At 43.9% G+C, this 19,607-nt stretch overlaps 1 protein-coding gene across 1 annotated transcript in view; it reads right to left on the bottom strand.

Annotated features, from left to right (window-relative positions):
* The window catches only part of epha3 (eph receptor A3), a 357,435-nt gene that overhangs the window by 289,746 nt on the left and 48,082 nt on the right, over nt 1-19,607 (bottom strand). Inside the window, exon 3 of the mRNA XM_034187249.1 lies at nt 5,420-6,080. Coding sequence (XP_034043140.1) covers nt 5,420-6,080 — 661 coding nt within the window. The remainder of the gene's footprint in view (nt 1-5,419; nt 6,081-19,607) is intronic.

The raw sequence follows: 19,607 nt of genomic DNA, 5'->3' as shown, positions 1-19,607 counted from the left end.
TCATTTTTCAATAATATGCAAAACACTATGAAAACCAGAGTAAATACTAGACATGCTGACACACTCACAAACACACAAAAAGCTCACACAGTACCACTGATGAAGAGCGGCAGCTGTAACTGATGTTACAGCTGTTATACCAACCACTGAAGCCAGGCATTGGAAATTTAATTTCGCACAAAAGGTCGCTAAGCATACGCACAACACTTTATAAAGTTGCTTTTGTGAAGGCTGTATCCAACATGTACAGCTCTTAGTACAGTAGCATGACACAGCTTGGCCTCATTAATCCAGTGTTTCTGACAAACAGATGAAAGTTGACTTCTAAAATGATGAAGAAGAAGAAATGTAAACTGAAGAACAAGGACATCAACTACAAAATCTACTAATGAAGACAATTTTCTGTTGAAATCATTTGTAAGCACACATAGATAGCAACACAATCACAAACCAATCTACCTGTAGTGTAGGTCTGGCCGGGTTAACTGGCAAAATATATTATCACATTTTTTTCCATATTGATCATTGTTAATGTTTAGCATTATAATATATATATATATATATATATATATATATATATATATATATATATATATATATATATATATATTATAATTGGTGGTACAAAATGCAAAGCATTTTGCATTAAGAACAGGGGTATGTAAACTTTTGATCAGAGTCATTTGGGTAGTTCTCTTGTCATTTTGATTTAAAAAGAAGAAACACAGTTGTTTGACATTAAATGGCTTTGCCCAACCACTAACCATGAGTGGAAAAAAAAGTTTTTGTGTTGTCATTCATATTCTCTGAAAAATGGCCAAAAAAGCAAAAAATTCTGCCAGGGTATGTAAACGTTTGAGCACAACTGTATATATATCTATATATATCTATATATATCTATATAGATAGATAGATAGATAGATAGATAGATAGATAGATAGATAGATAGATAGATAGATAGATAGATAGATAGATAGATAGATAGATAGATAGATAGAGATGTTTTATTTTGAACTTGAACTTATTTATTTAGCACACAACTCCTCAATAACAAAAACTGATATACAAGACAATTCCACAGTGACATGTGTGACCAAAAAGGGGGTGAGCAGAAGCAAAGCTTATAAACGCCCACCCCATATATACATACATACATATATACACATTACTTACCCCCAGAGCAAGCACACAGGCGACAGTGGTAAGGAAAAACTCCCTCTGATGTACTGAGGAAGAAACCTCAAGCAGACCAGATTCTAAGGGGTGACTCTCTGCTTGGGCCATGCTACAAACACATTTAACAAAACTAACTCAAATCCCATTATCATAACCATATCAAGTGAACACCGTGTCTTCGTCTACATACATATTTACATAAATATACAGTATACATGTATACACACACCAACATACACCTACATATACATACCTAATTACACACACACATACACATATATACATACATATATACATACATGCACATAAACAAATGAATGTTACTGTACAAGTTCACAATTACAACTGACAACACAAAACTCATCGTACTTCATTAGATACATATCTTGAAAACATCATTTTTTATATTGATTTTTGAACTGATTGATATTTGGACATCGTTTGAGTTCATCTGTCAGGTTATTCCATAATCTAGGGCCACACATGGAGACACAGAAACCTTTCCTGGTCGTCCGAGCGCCAGAAATTCTAAAATGATACAAGCCCCGTAAATTATATTTTCCTTCTATCTCAGTAAAATATGGCACTTCTTTATTTTTTACTTTGTGCATTAATTGAACAGTCTTGAATGAAATCATATCATTAAGTTTTAATATTTGAGATTTAATGAACGGTGGGTTGGTGTGGTCTCGATAACCTACATGATGAATTGTCCTTAATGCTGTTTTTTGAAGAATGAATAATGGTTGCAATGTAGTTTTGTAATTATTGCCCCAAACTTCAGTGCAATAAGTCAAGTAGGGTGCAACCAAAGAACAATAGAGAGTATGCAGTGCTCTGCAATCAAGAACATACTTTACTTTATTTAATACTGCAATACTTTTTGATACCTTCACTTGAATATGCTGAATATGAGCTTTCCAATTATTTTTTTCATCAATAATGACACCTAAAAACTTGTTCTCTTTTACACTTCTATGTTTACCTTCTATGTTTCTTATGTATATTTAACTGAATTTGTATGTCTTTTTTTATAATTTCCAAATAACATTAATTAAATTTAATGGTAATTTGTTAAAATCAAACCATCTCTTTAACTTTAACATTTCTGTTCCTAAATCAGATAATAATTGTTGCAGATTTTCCCCTGAGCAAAACAGGTTTGTGTCATCTGCAAAGAGCACACTTTTAACCATATCTGAGACGTTACATAAATCATTAATGTATAAAATAAATAATTTTGGGCCCAACACAGAACCCTGTGGTAGCCCACAAATGATGTCCAGATATGAAGAACAGTATTCCCCGAGTTTAACAAACTGCTTTCGGTTTTGTAAGTAGCTTTTTAATCCAGAGCAACTCCTCTGATCCCATACAGTTCCAGCTTTTGAAATAATATATTGTGATCAATTGTGTCAAAAGCCTTTCTTAAGTCAATAAATAAACCTGCAACTATTACCCTTTGGTCCACATGTTTATTGATCTCTTCTATGGAATCGAGCAATGCCAGAGTCGTGGACCTTTTTGCTCTAAAACAAAAGTATTTTGTTTTAGAGCAAGTGTTTTGAAAAGTATTTGATTTATATTATAAAGTGCTACACTAATAATAATAATAATAATAATAATAATAATAATAATAATAATAATAATAATAATAATAATAATGTATCAGCAGTGCATATCTAGGGTTTTTATTGTGAAAGGTCAGGGCAGGTGGTGACTCTCAATCTCCTTGAATAATGCATGACAGGTTAAGGTTAGGGTTACATCGGGTTCACTGCCAACACTAACCTCTGTTAGCATAAAGTATGTCTTTACTTTGTCATTTTGCTGTGAGTATCAGTGCAAGAATAACCCTCGGTTAGATAACCTTTTTCTTAACAATTTCCTCAGCTTTGGAGGATGACATGAGTTCATCTTCACATGCCTTTCACCAGTTTCACTCTCCCTGTCTCTCTATTTTTGTTTTAGCGCCATTTCATCACCACTGGCAGCTAAAAAACACTTTGCAGTAGGAAATGGTAGTATTACAATGCATCAGGAAAGCATTCACAGCACTTCAATGGAGACATTCACCTCTGTGAATGTCCTTGAGTGGTCCAGCCAGAGACCAAACCTGAATCCAATTGAACATCTCTGGAGAGATCTGAAAATGGCTGTGCACAGACACTCCCCATCCAACCTGATGGAGCTTGAGAGGTGCTGCAAAGAGGATTGGGCAAAACTGCCCAAAGATAGGTGTGCCAAGCTTGCGGCATTATGTTCAAGACGACTTCAGGCTGTAATTGCTGCCAAAGGTGAATCATCAAAGTATTGAGCAAAGGATTTGAATACTTATGTACATGCAATTTCTAAGTTTTTTCTTTTTTATAAATTTGAAAAAATTCAAAAATACTTCAGTCATGTTATTATTATGGGGTGTTGTGAGCAGAATTTTGAGGGAAAAAAATGAATTCACTCCATTTTCAAATTAAGCTGTAACATAACAAAATGTGGAAAAAGTGAACGACTGTGAATACTTGAATGCACTGTACCTTCATATGAAAGCAAAAACTCCAGATGTTCTAACATTTACATATTTGTGCTGTAGACTAGGCCATTAAATCTGCTCATACTGAGTATGTTTGAATGTCAAATTCGTATCATCAATCACAATAGCGCTGCAACCTTTAATTGATTAATCAGCTGTTAAATTAAGCAACAGCTATTTGAAAACTGATTAAACCTTTTGAGATATTTTTTTAAATATCTAAATTCTCTGATTTCAGCTTCATCAGTGTGAATATTTTCTGGTATATTTTCCCATTTTCTTTACTCTTTTCCATGGACAAAACAAGATATTTTAAGGCATTAACTTGGGATATGATTGGTCAATGTTTTTCATCATTTCCTGACATTTTCTGGTCCTAATAACTAATTGATTAATCGAAAAAGTAATCAGTCAATTTGTGAAATTAGTTGTGAGTTTCAGCCCTAGATACTGAAGCAAACTTTATCCCGAATTGTGATCATTTTATCCCCCAGCCCTATAGCTAAGAGCATCTAACACCTATCATCACAGAGATGGGATTCATTTAAACATTGTCTGTGTCAACATCAAAAACTTACCATAGTACCTTAGTTGGCTTTAAAAGGCTTTACAATAATAATGAAATGACTTGTTATAGTTTGAAGAATTAGGTTTACCGATTTTGTCATTGAGTTTGGGATTGTGCACTATTGCTTGTTTGGTTGTGTTTTGAAATTTTAGTGCATTGATTAAGTTATATTGTTCATGTACATTTATTTGGTGTTGTTATGGGTATATATATATATATATATATATATATATATATATATATATATATATATATATATATATATATATATATATTGGATATATATGGATGCTTTGTTTTAATTAAACAGTCGGATTCGCCTGGTCCGCACCAGTTCTATATATGCATATTTATTTTTTAAGGTATCTATTTATAAGCTTTGCTTCTGCCTACACTCTTTTGGCCACATGGGTACAATGTTAAGTTGTTGTTTTTATAAAGTTTTGTTGTTGATCTGTGTGCCAAATAAATAAAATGCATTCATTCATTCATTCATTCAAAAAAAAAAATCTAAGCTAAACTAAGCAACAAAAGAGACACCTAAGCATTTTGTGACACTTTGAAGGCAACAAAAGACTTTGAGAATGTGATCAAGAGCCTTTAAAATGAACCGCCTGCCCACTCATCATTCATCCAACACCCACAGCTATCACCATAACTACTTCACCATTCGCGATTCACTCCAAACCTCTCTTTTCTCTTGTGTTCTTAGTCTCATCCTTGTTCCTCTGGTTCAAATGTTCCCATAGCTAATGATGTGACACAGAGAAGCTTCTGATTGAACTACTGGAAACTGCACCCCATATTTCAAAGACCTGGAACACACACTTGTCTTCTTTTATAGTATGCACACATTCCTGCACGCACACACACACAAACACACACACACACGCCTACACAAAGGTTGGACATCTGACATTAAGGGTTCTGGACTGACAAATATTAAGTGTGAAAGTCTCTTCATCAAAACTTTCACTTTGGGAAAAGTCAGAAAAGCCCTTTATATAACACATACATTATTCAAGACTCAAAATGCATTCAGGTGCAGAAAATGTGTTCAATAAAGGGAGTCTAAGCAGAAAGACAGGTGACATGATGAAGTGAGTGTGAGAATGTTGGAGAATTGCAACAAATAACTGTCTTACTTTGGCAGGTGCTGCTTCGTTCTTCGTATCCTGGGTTACAGAGACACTTCCCAATGGGAACAAGCCACTCCCCCTCTGTGCTGCAGTACATTCGTGGAGGTTCCTCCTCTTTTGAATGATTGACGCAGGAACCTTTCACCTCCACCAGCGATTGGGAGTCCATCGGCACCGTGTCGGGGAAGGAGGCCAGATTCCTCACAGTGTACGGACACTTCTTGAAGTAAACCCTCACCGAAACCAACGCTACGCATGCACCCACATCCTGGAACGCCAGGTAGAAGCCCTTCTTGGTCATGGGCCCCACCTCACGCACCTCCGTGTTGAGCTTCAGAATGCGATCGCCGAGATCCATTTGGGTGAAGCTCTCATCGGCAGCAATGGTGTCAATCTTGGAAAACTGGTGCTCTCGGAAGTGACTGCCCTGATCGTCATCAGTTTCCAGGTAGAGGAGGTTGAAGGTCTCCTTGCAGGTGCCGAGGACCAGCGGGATGGAGTTGCAGTCTCTCAGGGTGAACTTCAGCTCCACGTAAATTTTCTGCGCCGACCGGCGTGGGATCCAGTTGGTGCGAAGCCAGTTGTTCTGGCTGTACTCCATCACATTGCAGACCTGGAAGGTCCTGATGGGGGTGTAGTGCTCATCCACCCCGCTGATCTCCTCCCACTAGAAGATGAGAAAGAGTAGCAAGAGCAAAAGAGAAGATATAAAGGAGGAAAAATAAGAGGGAAAATGGAATAAGAACAGGAGAGGGAGGAGGTGTGGCAGAAAACAGGCAAAGTGTGAAATTGATTGTGAGAAAGTTGGACAGAAAAAGTAGAAAAGGGGGGAAAGATTAAAAAAACAGGGTGCAACCGGTGAGGCAAGCAATGCGGAAGATAAAATTAAACAGAAAAGAAGAGAAAGGGAGAAAAACCAAAGGCAGAAAAAGAGAAAACAGCAGGAAGAAAAATAAGGTTATCTCCTTCCTGTAAGCATTTTAAATTATTTAAAGTCACTCTTACTGCATACTAAACATCTCAGCACACATAAGGGTGGGAAAAAACCCACACTAACAAATCCCCAATTAATTAAGTGCGAACTTGCTGACTTAGTCAAACTGTTTTTCCAAGTGCGACATTCTTGTAATATTGCAGAGAAGAAACGTTTCTCACATAAACTCTAGAAAATTTGCGTGAATCTGCTTAATTGTGTGAATCATTAACAAAATCTTGTGTGTAATTTCCACTCTTATGCTGACATATTTATTTCTTCTTAAACTCTTTGACTACCCTACTGATTTTAAAAGGAAAATTGCGGAGTTACAATTTAAAAAATGTTGCAAAATAAAGACAGATGTAAAGGTAGACATGTCTATCTTACATTTTCCCTCCACTAGGAGAAAGCAATGAAGAAGGACAGGAGAAAAAAGATGGGGGTCATTGCTTTTGAATTCAAAAACAGCGTGAAGACTCATTGATCATTTGCTTCTTTCTTATTTTGTTTTTTGCCACATAAACCAGACAAATCAGCGCTGAATCAGAGCGATGATGAATGAACAAACACCTGAAACACTGGCTGTATTGTGGCTGAAATGACACTCGTTGCAACAAATGGTCCTAAATGGCTTAATGGATGCTTTTCAGGGTTTTTTTTTTCATTCAGTGGAATTTCGAATGGATGTGAACAATGCTTCCTTCAGACAGAGACATAGAGGAGAAAGGGAGGGCGGTGCTTTCCGGGTAAGCACTAACTGAATTATCACTCCGTTCGCACATGCATTAACGGAAACATACACCCACACGGATGCATTCACATGAGGCCTCGCGTGAGGCATCGGGCTCTCGTAGCAGGCGCGCTCAGCAGGTGCTTTCAGCCTCGACGGCCGAATTAATAACAGGGCGAAAGTGGCAGCTTTCGGTATTTGGTGTGAGTGCAGGGGCGGGCGGTATCAGTGACTTCAAGGATGGCCTCTGGTGTTTTTCATCTTTCAAGTTAATGAAACACCCCTGAGAGAGAGAGAGAGCACCCGAGTGGGAGAGAAGACCAGACAACCAGGCGGATATGAGTCTGAAAAGCAGAATGCGAGAGAAAACCAAGGGAAGAGATTCCACTGGTGTTATTTAGTCTCCTCCATCAACATTTCTTTGGTGCCACCTCATTCATCAGACGGGTCGGAGCTCTCTATAGGGCTTACAATAACAGGGAAAGTTAACACAAGTAAGTGGTGCTAAATATAGAGAGGTGAGGCTTTGCTTCTTTACGCAAGACTTTACATGTAGGCAAAAAAATATATATATATATGATGTGATGACACGCTAAAAGATTTGATGATAGAATATGACACAACACAAAGGGGAGCTAATGTAGACCCCGTCAGTATGATTAGTGATTCTGCTGACATTTTATTTGATAAGACAATATACTATAGTGTATATTACATTGACAGAGAACATTACACAACCACAGCCTCAGGAGTTTACCATATTTATTGCATCCACTAAGGTAGGAATGTTTTTGGCCCTTTGTTTGATTTTTAGTGGAATTGCACAAATGCTGTTGAAGTGATTAACCTGAAATGCTGCACAGGGATGGGGCGTGGGTCAACCAAGATATTGCTCAATCGTGGGGTGAATCTGGATTTATTTATTTTATATTATTATTATTATTATTATTATTATTAATATTATTATTTTTTTTTTTTAAGTGGGAAGAGAATTATTGAGTGATACCACCAGAGGTATACGCTTTTGTGACAACCTTGATCTCTAGGTTGTTTGCAAGATATTTTAAGCACACCAAATCTGAATTTGATCATACTGGCACTGGCAGGTACACCAGGGCTATCGATGGGAAAAGGTGGTGTGATTCTGATCAGTGATCAAGTTCAGAATTCAAGGTCAAATTTCCAGCCTCATCGTAACATACAGACAGAATTTTTTTATGGAAATGAATTGAAGGATTTCTTGAGTGAACTTGTTTGTTTAACTGTCTGAGGATGATGGACACACAATATTTCTGTTGTTGTTCTGTCTGGATGTTTCTGTTAATAAATCATTATCAATATCACAGAGACTTCACTTATCCACTTCCTGAAACTGAAGTGACACCTCTAGTTTCAATCCCTGTTCTAGATGATCTTTGCCTCACAGTCATACCTAGAGCCTAGAGAAGGTCACATGGGAGTCTCTCTCGCTCTCTCTCTCTCTCTCTCTCTCTCTCTCTCTCTCTCTCTCTCTCTCTCTCTCTCACACACACACACACACACACACACACACACACACACACACACTCTTTCAACAGGCTCATTCAAAGCACACTGTCACTTTGTTAGGGAGTCAGACTCATTCACACTGCCACTAAACCCTCTTAAATGCTAAAAATGGTCCTGTCAACCATAAACACTTTTTTTTGTTGTTTGTATTTCCTCATGCAGACAATGCATACTGTCAAAAAAATAAAATAAAAAATACATGTAGTTGGGCTATTTTCCTTTGCCAGGATTTACAATCAACCTAACCTGCGTGTCTTTGGATGTGGGAGGAAGCCGGAGCACCCAGAGGTAACCCACGCAAACACGGGGATAACATGCAAACTCCATACAGAAAGGCCACAGATGGGAAGTGATCCCACGACCTTTTTGTTGTGAGGCAACAGTGCTAACCACTAAGCCACTGTACTGCCCCTTTCGGTCTTTCTTTCTTCAAATTTCAAATTTGTGAGTTTTAGTTTTTTGCTGCCTTCAATACATCCACCATACTGTATAACCACCTTGGACCCTGGATGGCAACAACACAGGCAAAAAAAAAAAAAAAAAATCACTCAGTTTTCAATGTTCAATTTTCACCAATTTCTCAGAAAATACTAAAACTATTTTCATCAAATTTGGCAGAGGTATAAAACATGGGCCAAGAAAGAAGCTCATGAAATTTGAGATCTTGGGAATAGAACGGTGTCAGAACACTTTCTTGTTTTGTTCTGACTTTCTTCAACATTAAAAAAATGAACTATGAAGGATGTGTATGTGTGGATAGTGTAGGACGTTTAATCAATATGGATTGTATCTTTCTTGACTTCTTACTTCAAGATCGTTTCAATTTAATAAGCAATCACTTCCCTATTAAAATTTGACATAAAAATGTCCTCTCATCAGCAAAAGCATGTTCCCTATAATATTGGTCTGTTTCTGCACACACTTACATGCGAAACATGAATATTCCAGGGATATTCTTGTTATTTCTTGTCATGTGAATTTAATTGGTGTTATGAATTGTAGTGTATTTGTGTTTCTTCATATGTTTCTTCATGTATGTCCATGTTCAGTGATATCATACAAAAAGTGGTCTTTGGGAGAAGTCAACACCGTGATGAGCAGAAACTCACAAAAGGCTTAAAATCAAACCCAGGTGTGTGTGTGCGTGCGTGTGTGTTTGACATTCTTGTTCCAGGGAACATGACTTAACCTCCGCAGTAAATGAGACATGTGTGATGCAAGGATCTCTCTCTCTGGAGATGAACATGACATGGAGCTACCTTCTCTCCTGTTCCCAAACATTACATCATATGAAATAACTCTTCCACCCTTGAGCCACCTCCACAGGTTCACCACATTAGGCTGGCCTTCGCAAGTGGAGCAGTAAAACAGAATAAGGATGAAACTGTCAATATAAGACATTCATGAACCATGTTTCCGACGCTGCATAACACACTACATTGCAAATCTCTCCTCCAAGCAGAGTTGTGGACGGGCTAACGTTTGATTTTGGGTTCAAAGTATTCCCTACATCATAAGAGTATGTTCTCTTCTGTATTACATCACAACAAGTTCAAATATAGATGTTTAAATGTCATCCTTTAATTTTGTCCAGTTTCTAAAGTACATACAGTTGTGCTCAAAACTTTACATACCCTGGCACATTTTTCCCCATTTTTCAGAGAATATGAATAATAACACAATAACAAACTTTTTTTTTATTCATGATTAGTAATTGGGTGAAGCCATTTATTGTCAAAAAAACTGTGTTTACTCTCATTAAATTATGATGACAACAGAAGCTACCCAAATGACCCTCAGCAAAAGTTTACACACCCCTGTTCTTCATACCGTGTATTCCCCCCTTTACCATCAATGACAGCTTGGAGTCTTTTTTGTTAGTTATAGATGAGGCTCTCTGATGGTAAAGTTGCCACTGAATATGTCTTGGACTTTATACATCATTATGAAAAAATACAAACAGTGGCTGTGATTGGAGAAATTGTGCACAGTGCACATTTTGCATCACCACTCTTAGATTCATAGTGAAGTAGAGCAGAGAAAGATTTTCTTTCACCAAAACAGATCAAATCCAGGCTTGTATCTCAGATGTACCTTCTGGCAATTTGTAGTTAAACTTTCAGATTTTCTTTTTAAGAAAATCCTCCTCTATACCACTTCATCATGAAGATGGATAACCAGTGATATAAAATGCAAAGCTTGCACTGTGCATAATTCCTCCAATCACAGCCACATAAGCCTATAAGTTCTTCTGGGTTGTCTGGGTGTCTTGGTGGCTTTACTCACTCTTCTCCTTCTTGCACAGTCACTCAGTTTTTGAGAACTGTCTACTCCATGCAGATTTACCATAAAGTGCCATACTGTTTGTATTTCTTTGTAATTAATCTAAATAAAGTCCAAAACATATTCAGTGGCAGCTTTACCATCAGAGAGCCTCGTCCACAACTACCACAAAAGGCTCCAAGCTGTCATTGATGTTAAAGGGGGCAATACAGGTTATTTTTTTGTGTTTTCATTCATATTTTCTGAAAAACGGCCAAAAAAAAAAACAAAACAAAACAAAAAAAACCTACAATTCTGCCAGGATATGTGAACTTTTGAGCACAACTGTATTTAAACATATACAGCTGAGTGGATCAGGAGCTGGCCAGCCAATACGTAAACCTGAATTAAAATCCTGCTCATGCTACCTGTCTACATCCTTGGACAAGCTACTTAAGTACCCGTCACACATAGGAAGAATGTGCTGGAGCCATGCCCGACACGGCAAATATTGCCATAATCCGACACAGTCGGGATAAAAAGAGGCGTGGTCAGCAGTGTCAGAGTGCAGTCAGACTGCCTCGTTCACACCTGTCAGATCGCATCCAGAACATATGTAGATGACACAGACTGCTGTCAGACAGCCATTGAAGTGTGTGCGTGGAACACGTGCGCACACCTGCCACTGGACAGCATCATTCAAAGTTTGCTGGCATTGGGCCATGCAGTCCCTCAGATGAAGTGCCTTTCCAGGAAACTTTCTTTTTTTCTTGTTTGCCCACTTCAGGAGCACAATGCAACTCTGGACACCGCGATGGTTGGATTATCACATGGAATTATTATTTTTTTGTTTTGGGTGAGAGGATTTTAACTGCAGGCTGCTGTCCCGGCTTTACGTCCATGTGCGCGCTGTGAAACACGCCTGTGCCGCTGTTGGAGGTGAGATTCTTTGTTTATTAATGGTGTGAATGCCTGGCACAACAGTTCCATGGCATATCTCCTACAGAGTTAGAAGGTGATCATTTATTACAGCGTGAGATCCATCCAGCTCCGAGCCTGACCCATGCAATGATGCATAATTGCGCACCACAGAGAGCCGCAGCTGCCCGTGTTATATGCAGTTACGATGGATACAATAGTTCACATTATTTACGTTGCCCATGGGGATGAATCTATATACATAAAGGGCTACGTCTCTCTGTCTGTCTGTCTGTGTGTCTGTCCGGGATAAACTCCCAAACTATAATATGTAGCCCTAAAAACTATATATATCCTGAATCCTCATGACATGGGGAACAAACGTACCATTTTTTTAAAAGCTGAACTGAGAATTACCCCCAAAATAGCGATTTATGTAAGACAATACAATGTTGTACCATGTGCTTTTCAATGCTGCCACCTCTGTAAAGGGCTATAAAGGGCTACGTCTATCTGTCTGTCTGTCCGGGATAAACTCCCAACTATAATATGTAGCCCTAAAAACTATATATATTCTGAATCCCCATGACATGGGGAACAAACTGGTACCATTCTTTTAAAAGTTGAACAGAAAATTACCCCCCAAATATTCGGCTCTGTGTATGACCAGGCAGATTCAAATTTCCAGCCCTGTATATGTGTTGGCCATCTCTGTTTATTAAATCCCTTTCTACAGCACACTCAGCACAGCACAGCCACAGCACATTCAGCAAAACAACAACATGCTTAGGCTGAGGCTGTGGGTATGACCAGGCAGATTCAAATTTCCAGTCCTGTATATGTGTTGGCCATCTCTGTTTATTTAATCCCTTTCTTCAGCTACTTTATGTTCTCAACTGTTAAGCACCTGACTGTCCTATACAACCCAGTTTGAAATTTTGTTACAAATTTGATTGCAAAACAAAGTCTGCATGAAGGTCTTCAAATGTGTTTGTCTTTTAAACAGACTCTCACCCACTTTGTGATACAGAATCTGGAGATGAACATCGAATCAAAAAATAACTTCTGAGTGTCTGAGTCTGGGTCACCAGTGGACCTCAGTCTGCAGTTCATCTCCACCTTAAAGACACTAACCACACGTTTGAGGACAAGGAAGTTAAAATATTAGCCAGACAGAAGAAATGGTTTGAGAGAGGGGTCAAGGAGGTATTCTTTGTGAAACGTTTGAAACCCAGCCTTAACCGGGGAGGGGGTCTGAGACACGCTTTATCCCCTGTTTACAATGGGGTACTCAGGTCAAAGCAGTTTCAGACTTTTGTTCATGGTAATGAGTCATTCACGTCATCAGCAGAGTCATCAAGGGAGCCATCAGGAGAGGGACAGCTGCCCTGTCATTAGGAGGGTGCTAACTAGAGCACAATAGGTGCTAATTAGAGCTATTGTTTAGTCACCAGCCTATAGCAGTCTGCCTCTCGGTAGGAGGGGTCTGGTTAGGTTTAAAACTCCAGCTTTTGTGACTTCTTGATTATTCTTCTCTACAAGAGTCAAGACAGAAGTCAGACCACCAGAGCAAGAATTTTAGCTGAGGAAGCTTCTGCGATTTGAAGCGAAACGTCCTCGTGTGAAGCAACCCAGTCCAGTCGAAGATCCAAGCTTCTCTACTTCAAGCACGAGAGGGCGTTGGCTTTGCTGGAGGTGACAGCTGTCATTAATCAACACAAGCTGTCACCCATCACCACCACTACAAAAACCGGACTGCAACTCCACCTCCTCACCGAGAAATCAACTACCATTCAGGTAATTTCTCTGCTGCCTGACACTGTGTGTGTTTAACCTGAACTTCTATTTGCAGCCGTTTTCCTGGAGTTTTTTCCTTATCTGGAGGATTGGCGTTTGGTGTGACAGCGACGGCTTCGCCTCACACCCCAACTCAGATAAGTGGTTGACCAGGAGCTGCACGAGTGTGTGTGATTGGAGGTGGAGGTTTTCCCTCCTTTACTTAATACAGACTGTGGGATTACTGAGTGTGCGAACTCACACTCATCTGGACTGTCTCTGTTCTCTGCCAGCAGTACCGGGTCTGACTGCTGAAGACAGCGGCCACCTGGGGCGCAGGGCTTGGCGGCTCCGGTGTTCTTCAGCTCCGTTGGTGTTGGGAGCTGTGTGGGGATCCAGCTCTTCTCTCTCCAGGCGTCTTCTATCGTCGAGCCTGCCCACACGTCACCTGGTGTATGGTTGACAGTCCACCATATTGTTATTGTCTGTACGTTGTTGTGCGATTCACAACATTAAATTGTTACTTTTTGGCTTATCAATTGTCCGTTCATTAACGCCCCCTGTTGTGGGTCCGTGTCACGACACTTTCACAACAGGATTTCTCGGCCAGCGTCATGGATCCCGAGGGGCGTCAACCATCGCTGGAACAGCCAATGGGAGAGCGAGGTGCACAGGCAGGAGGCGTGGTGGGTGAGCTGCAACACATCTTAACCGCCTTTGCCGCTCAGTTGGACTTAGTTACCGAGCAGAGCAGTGTTCTCAATCGCAGGATAGAGGCTCTCACCGCCCAGGTGGAAGCGCATGATCAGGGCGCTGCTGCAGCACCTCCTCCTGCTGACCGTGTGCCAGAAACAGACATTCCGCTGGTCGTTCAACGACCCCCCCCCACCTTCCCCTGAAGCATACATTAGCCCTCCGGAGCCGTACGGAGGCTGTGTGGAGACGTGTGCAGACTTCTTGATGCAGTGCTCGCTCGTCTTTTCACAGCGTCCCGTCATGTACGCGTCAGACGCCAGCCGGGTGGCTTACGTTATAAACTTGCTTGGAGGAGATGCACGCGCCTGGGCTACGGCGCTTTGGGAGCAGAATTCACGGCTCCTAACGGTTTATACTGAGTTTGTGAGGGAGTTCCGACAGGTGTTCGACCACCCTCATAGAGGCGAGACCGCTTCAAGTGTGCTGCTGTCGATAAGACAGGGGTGTCGGAGCGCAGCAAAGTATGCAGTCGACTTCCGCATCGCGGCAGCGCGAGCCGGCTGGAATGCTGTTGCGCTCCGCGCCGCCTTTGTAAACGGACTGTCTCTGGTCCTCAAGGAGCACCTGGTGGCGAAGGACGAGCCGCGGGATTTAGATGGGCTTATCGACCTGGTTATACGGTTAGACAACCGATTAACAGAACACCGACGGGAGCGAGACGAAGGGCGTGGTCAGGCACAAGCCGTCCCTCTTCCTTCCGGGTCTGAAAGGGAGCCGACTTCCCCACGCTCCACTGCCAGGGCTCTCCACGTGACAACAGCTCCCCCTGCTGACGTTGCTATGGAAACGAGCAGGGCCAAAAAACGATCAGATCAGAGACGAAGGAGGCTGATCCGTGGAGAGTGTTTTCTCTGTAGCTCAACTGAGCACACACAGAGAGAATGCCCCAAACGATCAAAACAGCAGCACTCGTCCTTAGAGACTGGGCTAAGGGTGGGTCACAATACCCACGCGGGGAGACCCCGTAAATCTGCACGAATCCCAGTCACGATCCTGAGTGAGGATTTAACCCTTCACGCCCCAGCACTGGTGGACACGGGGTCGGAGGGAGATCTGCTGGATAGCAGATGGGCAAAGGAGGTTGGGCTCCCTCTAGTGGCCTTACCGTCACCATTGTCGGTGCGGGCACTAGATGGCACCCTTCTTCCACTAATCACACACCAGACTCAGCCAGTGACATTGGTGGTGTCTGGGAATCACAGGGAGGAGATTGTGTTTTATGTAACACCTTCTACCTCCCGAGTGATATTGGGTTTTCCATGGGTGTTAAAACACAATCCCCGGATTGATTGGCCATCTGGGGTTGTGGTTCAGTGGAGCGAAACCTGCCACCGGGAGTGTTTAGGATCCTCGGTTCCACCCGGTGTGACAGCTAAGGAGGAGGTTTTAGTCCCCCCCAATCTGGCGGCGGTGCCAGCCGAGTACCACGACCTTGCTGACGTCTTCAGCAAGGATCTGGCACTCACGCTGCCCCCGCACCGTCCGTACGATTGTGCCATTGATTTGATACCGGGCGCTGAGTACCCGTCCAGCAGGCTGTACAACCTCTCACGTCCGGAACGCGAATCAATGGAGACCTACATCCAGGACTCGTTAGCTGCCGGGTTGATCCGGAACTCCACCTCCCCGATGGGTGCTGGTTTCTTTTTTGTGGGCAAGAAGGACGGCGGACTCCGTCCATGCATTGATTACAGAGGGCTGAACGAGATCACGGTTCGTAACCGATACCCGTTACCTCTGTTGGATTCAGTGTTCACGCCCCTGCATGGAGCCCAAATTTTCACGAAATTGGATCTTAGGAATGCTTATCACCTGGTTCGGATCCGGGAGGGAGACGAGTGGAAGACGGCATTTAACACCCCGTTAGGTCACTTTGAGTACCTGGTCATGCCGTTCGGCCTCACCAATGCGCCTCGCTACGTTCCAAGCATTGGTTAATGACGTCTTGCAGGACTTCCTGCATCGGTTTGTCTTCGTATGTCTAGACGATATACTCATTTTTTCTCCGGATCCTGAGACCCATGTTAAGCATGTACGTCAGGTCCTACAGCGGTTGTTGGAGAACCGGCTGTTTGTGAAGGGCGAGAAGTGTGAGTTCCACCGCTCTTCTTTGTCCTTCTTGGGGTTCATCATCTCCTCCAACTCCGTCGCCCCTGATCCGGCCAAGGTTGCGGCGGTGAGAGATTGGCCTCAACCAACGAACCGTAGGAAACTACAACAGTTCCTCGGTTTTGCAAATTTCTACCGGAGGTTCATCAAGGGTTACAGTCAGGTAGTTAGCCCCCTGACAGCCCTGACCTCCACAAAAGTCCCCTTCACCTGGTCGGATCGGTGCGAAGCCGCGTTTAGGGAGTTGAAACGCCGGTTCTCAACTGCACCAGTTCTGGTGCAGCCCGATCCCAAGCGCCAGTTTATTGTTGAAGTGGATGCCTCTGACTCAGGGATAGGAGCCGTGCTATCCCAGAGCGGGGAGTCCGACAAGGTTCTCCATCCATGTGCCTACTTTTCCCGCAGGTTGACCCCAGCTGAACGGAACTATGACGTCGGCAATCGGGAACTTCTTGCAGTGAAGGAGGCTCTTGAAGAGTGGAGACACCTGTTGGAGGGAGCGTCGGTACCATTTACAGCTTTCACGGACCATCGGAACCTGGAGTACATCCGGACCGCGAAGCGTCTGAACCCCAGGCAAGCCCGCTGGTCGCTGTTCTTCGGGCGTTTTGACTTCCGGATCACCTACCGCCCCAGGACAAAGAACCAACGATCTGATGCCCTGTCCCGGGTGCACGAAGAGGAGGTCAAGACCGAGCTGTCAGACCCCCCTGACACCATCATCCCCGAGTCCACTGTCGTGGCCGCCCTTACCTGGGACGTGGAGAAGACCGTCCGGGAGGCCCTGACACGGAGCCCGGACCCGGGGACCGGTCCGAAGAACAAACTGTACGTCCCACCAGAGGCCAGGGCTGCAGTCCTTGACTTCTGTCACGGTTCCAAGCTCTCCTGTCACCCAGGGGTGCGAAGAACCATGGCAGTGGTCCGGCAGCGCTTCTGGTGGGCGTCTATGGAAGCCGACGTCCGGGAGTATGTCCAGGCCTGCACCACCTGCGCCAGGGGCAAAGCTGACCATCACAAGGCCCAAGGCCTCCTCCAGCCTCTGCCAGTGCCTCGTCGCCCCTGGTCTCATATCGGCCTGGACTTTGTCACGGGCCTCCCGCCGTCCCAGGGAAACACCACCATCCTAACGATAGTGGACCAGTTTTCCAAGGCGGCCCACTTCGTGGCCCTCCCGAAGCTCCCGACGGCCCAGGAGACTGCAGACCTCCTGGTCCACCACGTCGTGCGTCTGCATGGGATTCCATCAGACATTGTCTCGGATCGTGGTCCTCAGTTCTCCTCCCAGGTCTGGCGGAGTTTCTGTAGGGAACTGGGGGCCACCGTCAGTCTCTCGTCTGGGTACCACCCCCAGACGAACGGGCAGGCAGAGCGGACAAACCAGGAACTGGAGCAGGCCCTCCGTTGCGTGACCTCCGCGCACCCGACGGCCTGGATCGAGTACGCTCATAATAGCCAAGTCTCGTCTGCCACCGGCCTCTCCCCATTTGAAGTGTGTTTGGGGTACCAGCCCCCATTGTTCCCGCTAGTGGAGGGAGAGGTCGGGGTGCCCTCGGTCCAGGCCCATCTGAGAAGGTGCCGTCGGGTGTGGCGTACCGCCCGCTCTGCCCTGCTCAAAGCCCGGACGAGGGCCAAGAACCATGCAGACCGCCGGCGTGCCCCGGCCCCTGCGTACCAGCCTGGGCAGGAGGTTTGGCTTTCTACAAAGGACATTCCCCTACAAGTGGAATCCCAAAAGTTGAAGGACAGATACATCGGACCTTTCCCTATCCTCAAGGTCCTCAGTCCAGCCGCAGTGAAGCTGAAGCTGCCAGCTTCACTGCGGATCCACCCGGTTTTCCATGTGTCCCACATCAAACCTCACCACGTGTCACCCCTCTGTGCCCCCGGACCGGCGCCGCCTCCTGTCCAGATCATCGACGGGGAGCCGGCTTGGACCATGCGCCGGCTCCTGGACGTCCGTCGGAAGGGCCAGGGGTTCCAGTATTTGGTGGACTGGGAGGGGTATGGACCCGAAGAACGCTCCTGGGTGAAGAGGAGCTTCATCCTGGACCCGGCCCTCCTGGCCGACTTCTACCGGCGGCACCCGGACAAGCCTGGTCGGGCGCCAGGAGGTGCCCGTTGAGGGGGGGGTCCTGTTGTGTGGGCCGCTGAAGAGGAGGTACTGCTGGCCCACCACCACAAGATGGCGCCCTGCTTGAAGTGCGGGCTTCAAGCACGAGAGGGCGTCGGCTTTGCTGGAGGTGACAGCTGTCATTAATCAACACAAGCTGTCACCCATCACCACCACTACAAAGACCGGACTGCAACTCCACCTCCTCGCCGAGAAATCAACTACCATTCAGGTAATTTCTCTGCTGCCTGACACTGTGTGTGTTTAACCTGAACTTCTATTTGCAGCCGTTTTCCTGGAGTTTTTTCCTTATCTGGAGGATTGGCGTTTGGTGTGACAGCGACGGCTTCGCCTCACACCACAACTCAGATAAGTGGTTGACCAGGAGCTGCACGAGTGTGTGTGATTGGAGGTGGAGGTTTTCCCTCCTTTACTTAATACAGACTGTGGGATTACTGAGTGTGCGAACTCACACTCATCTGGACTGTCTCTGTTCTCTGCCAGCAGTACCGGGTCTGACTGCTGAAGACAGCGGCCACCTGGGGCGCAGGGCTTGGCGGCTCCGGTGTTCTTCAGCTCCGTTGGTGTTGGAAGCTGTGTGGGGATCCAGTTCTTCTCTCTCCAGGCGTCTTCTATCGTCGAGCCTGCCCACACGTCACCTGGTGTATGATTGACAGTCCACCATATTGTTATTGTCTGTACGTTGTTGTGCGATTCACAACATTAAATTGTTACTTTTTGGCTTATCCATTGTCCGTTCATTAACGCCCCCTGTTGTGGGTCCGTGTCACGACACTTTCACAACAATAGTCATAGTATTAAGGAGAGCATGCTGAAGTTGTTACATTTATGGTAGGCTATATGTTGCACTTAAGTAGGTTAAGAAATGTTACAACAGTGCGATAATGAAAAAAAAAACATGTAATTATGGTTAATTAGTATTGTTTGTTGATTTTCAATTCAACAGATTTATCAACAATAGTCCAATCAAGGTGATTAATGGTGT

This window comes from Thalassophryne amazonica, chromosome 14 (genome assembly GCF_902500255.1).
Source record: "Thalassophryne amazonica chromosome 14, fThaAma1.1, whole genome shotgun sequence".
NCBI classification, from domain to species: Eukaryota; Metazoa; Chordata; class Actinopteri; order Batrachoidiformes; family Batrachoididae; genus Thalassophryne; species Thalassophryne amazonica.
Note: the sequence above shows the minus strand (reverse complement) of the source record. Positions and strands in the feature narration are given on the sequence as shown.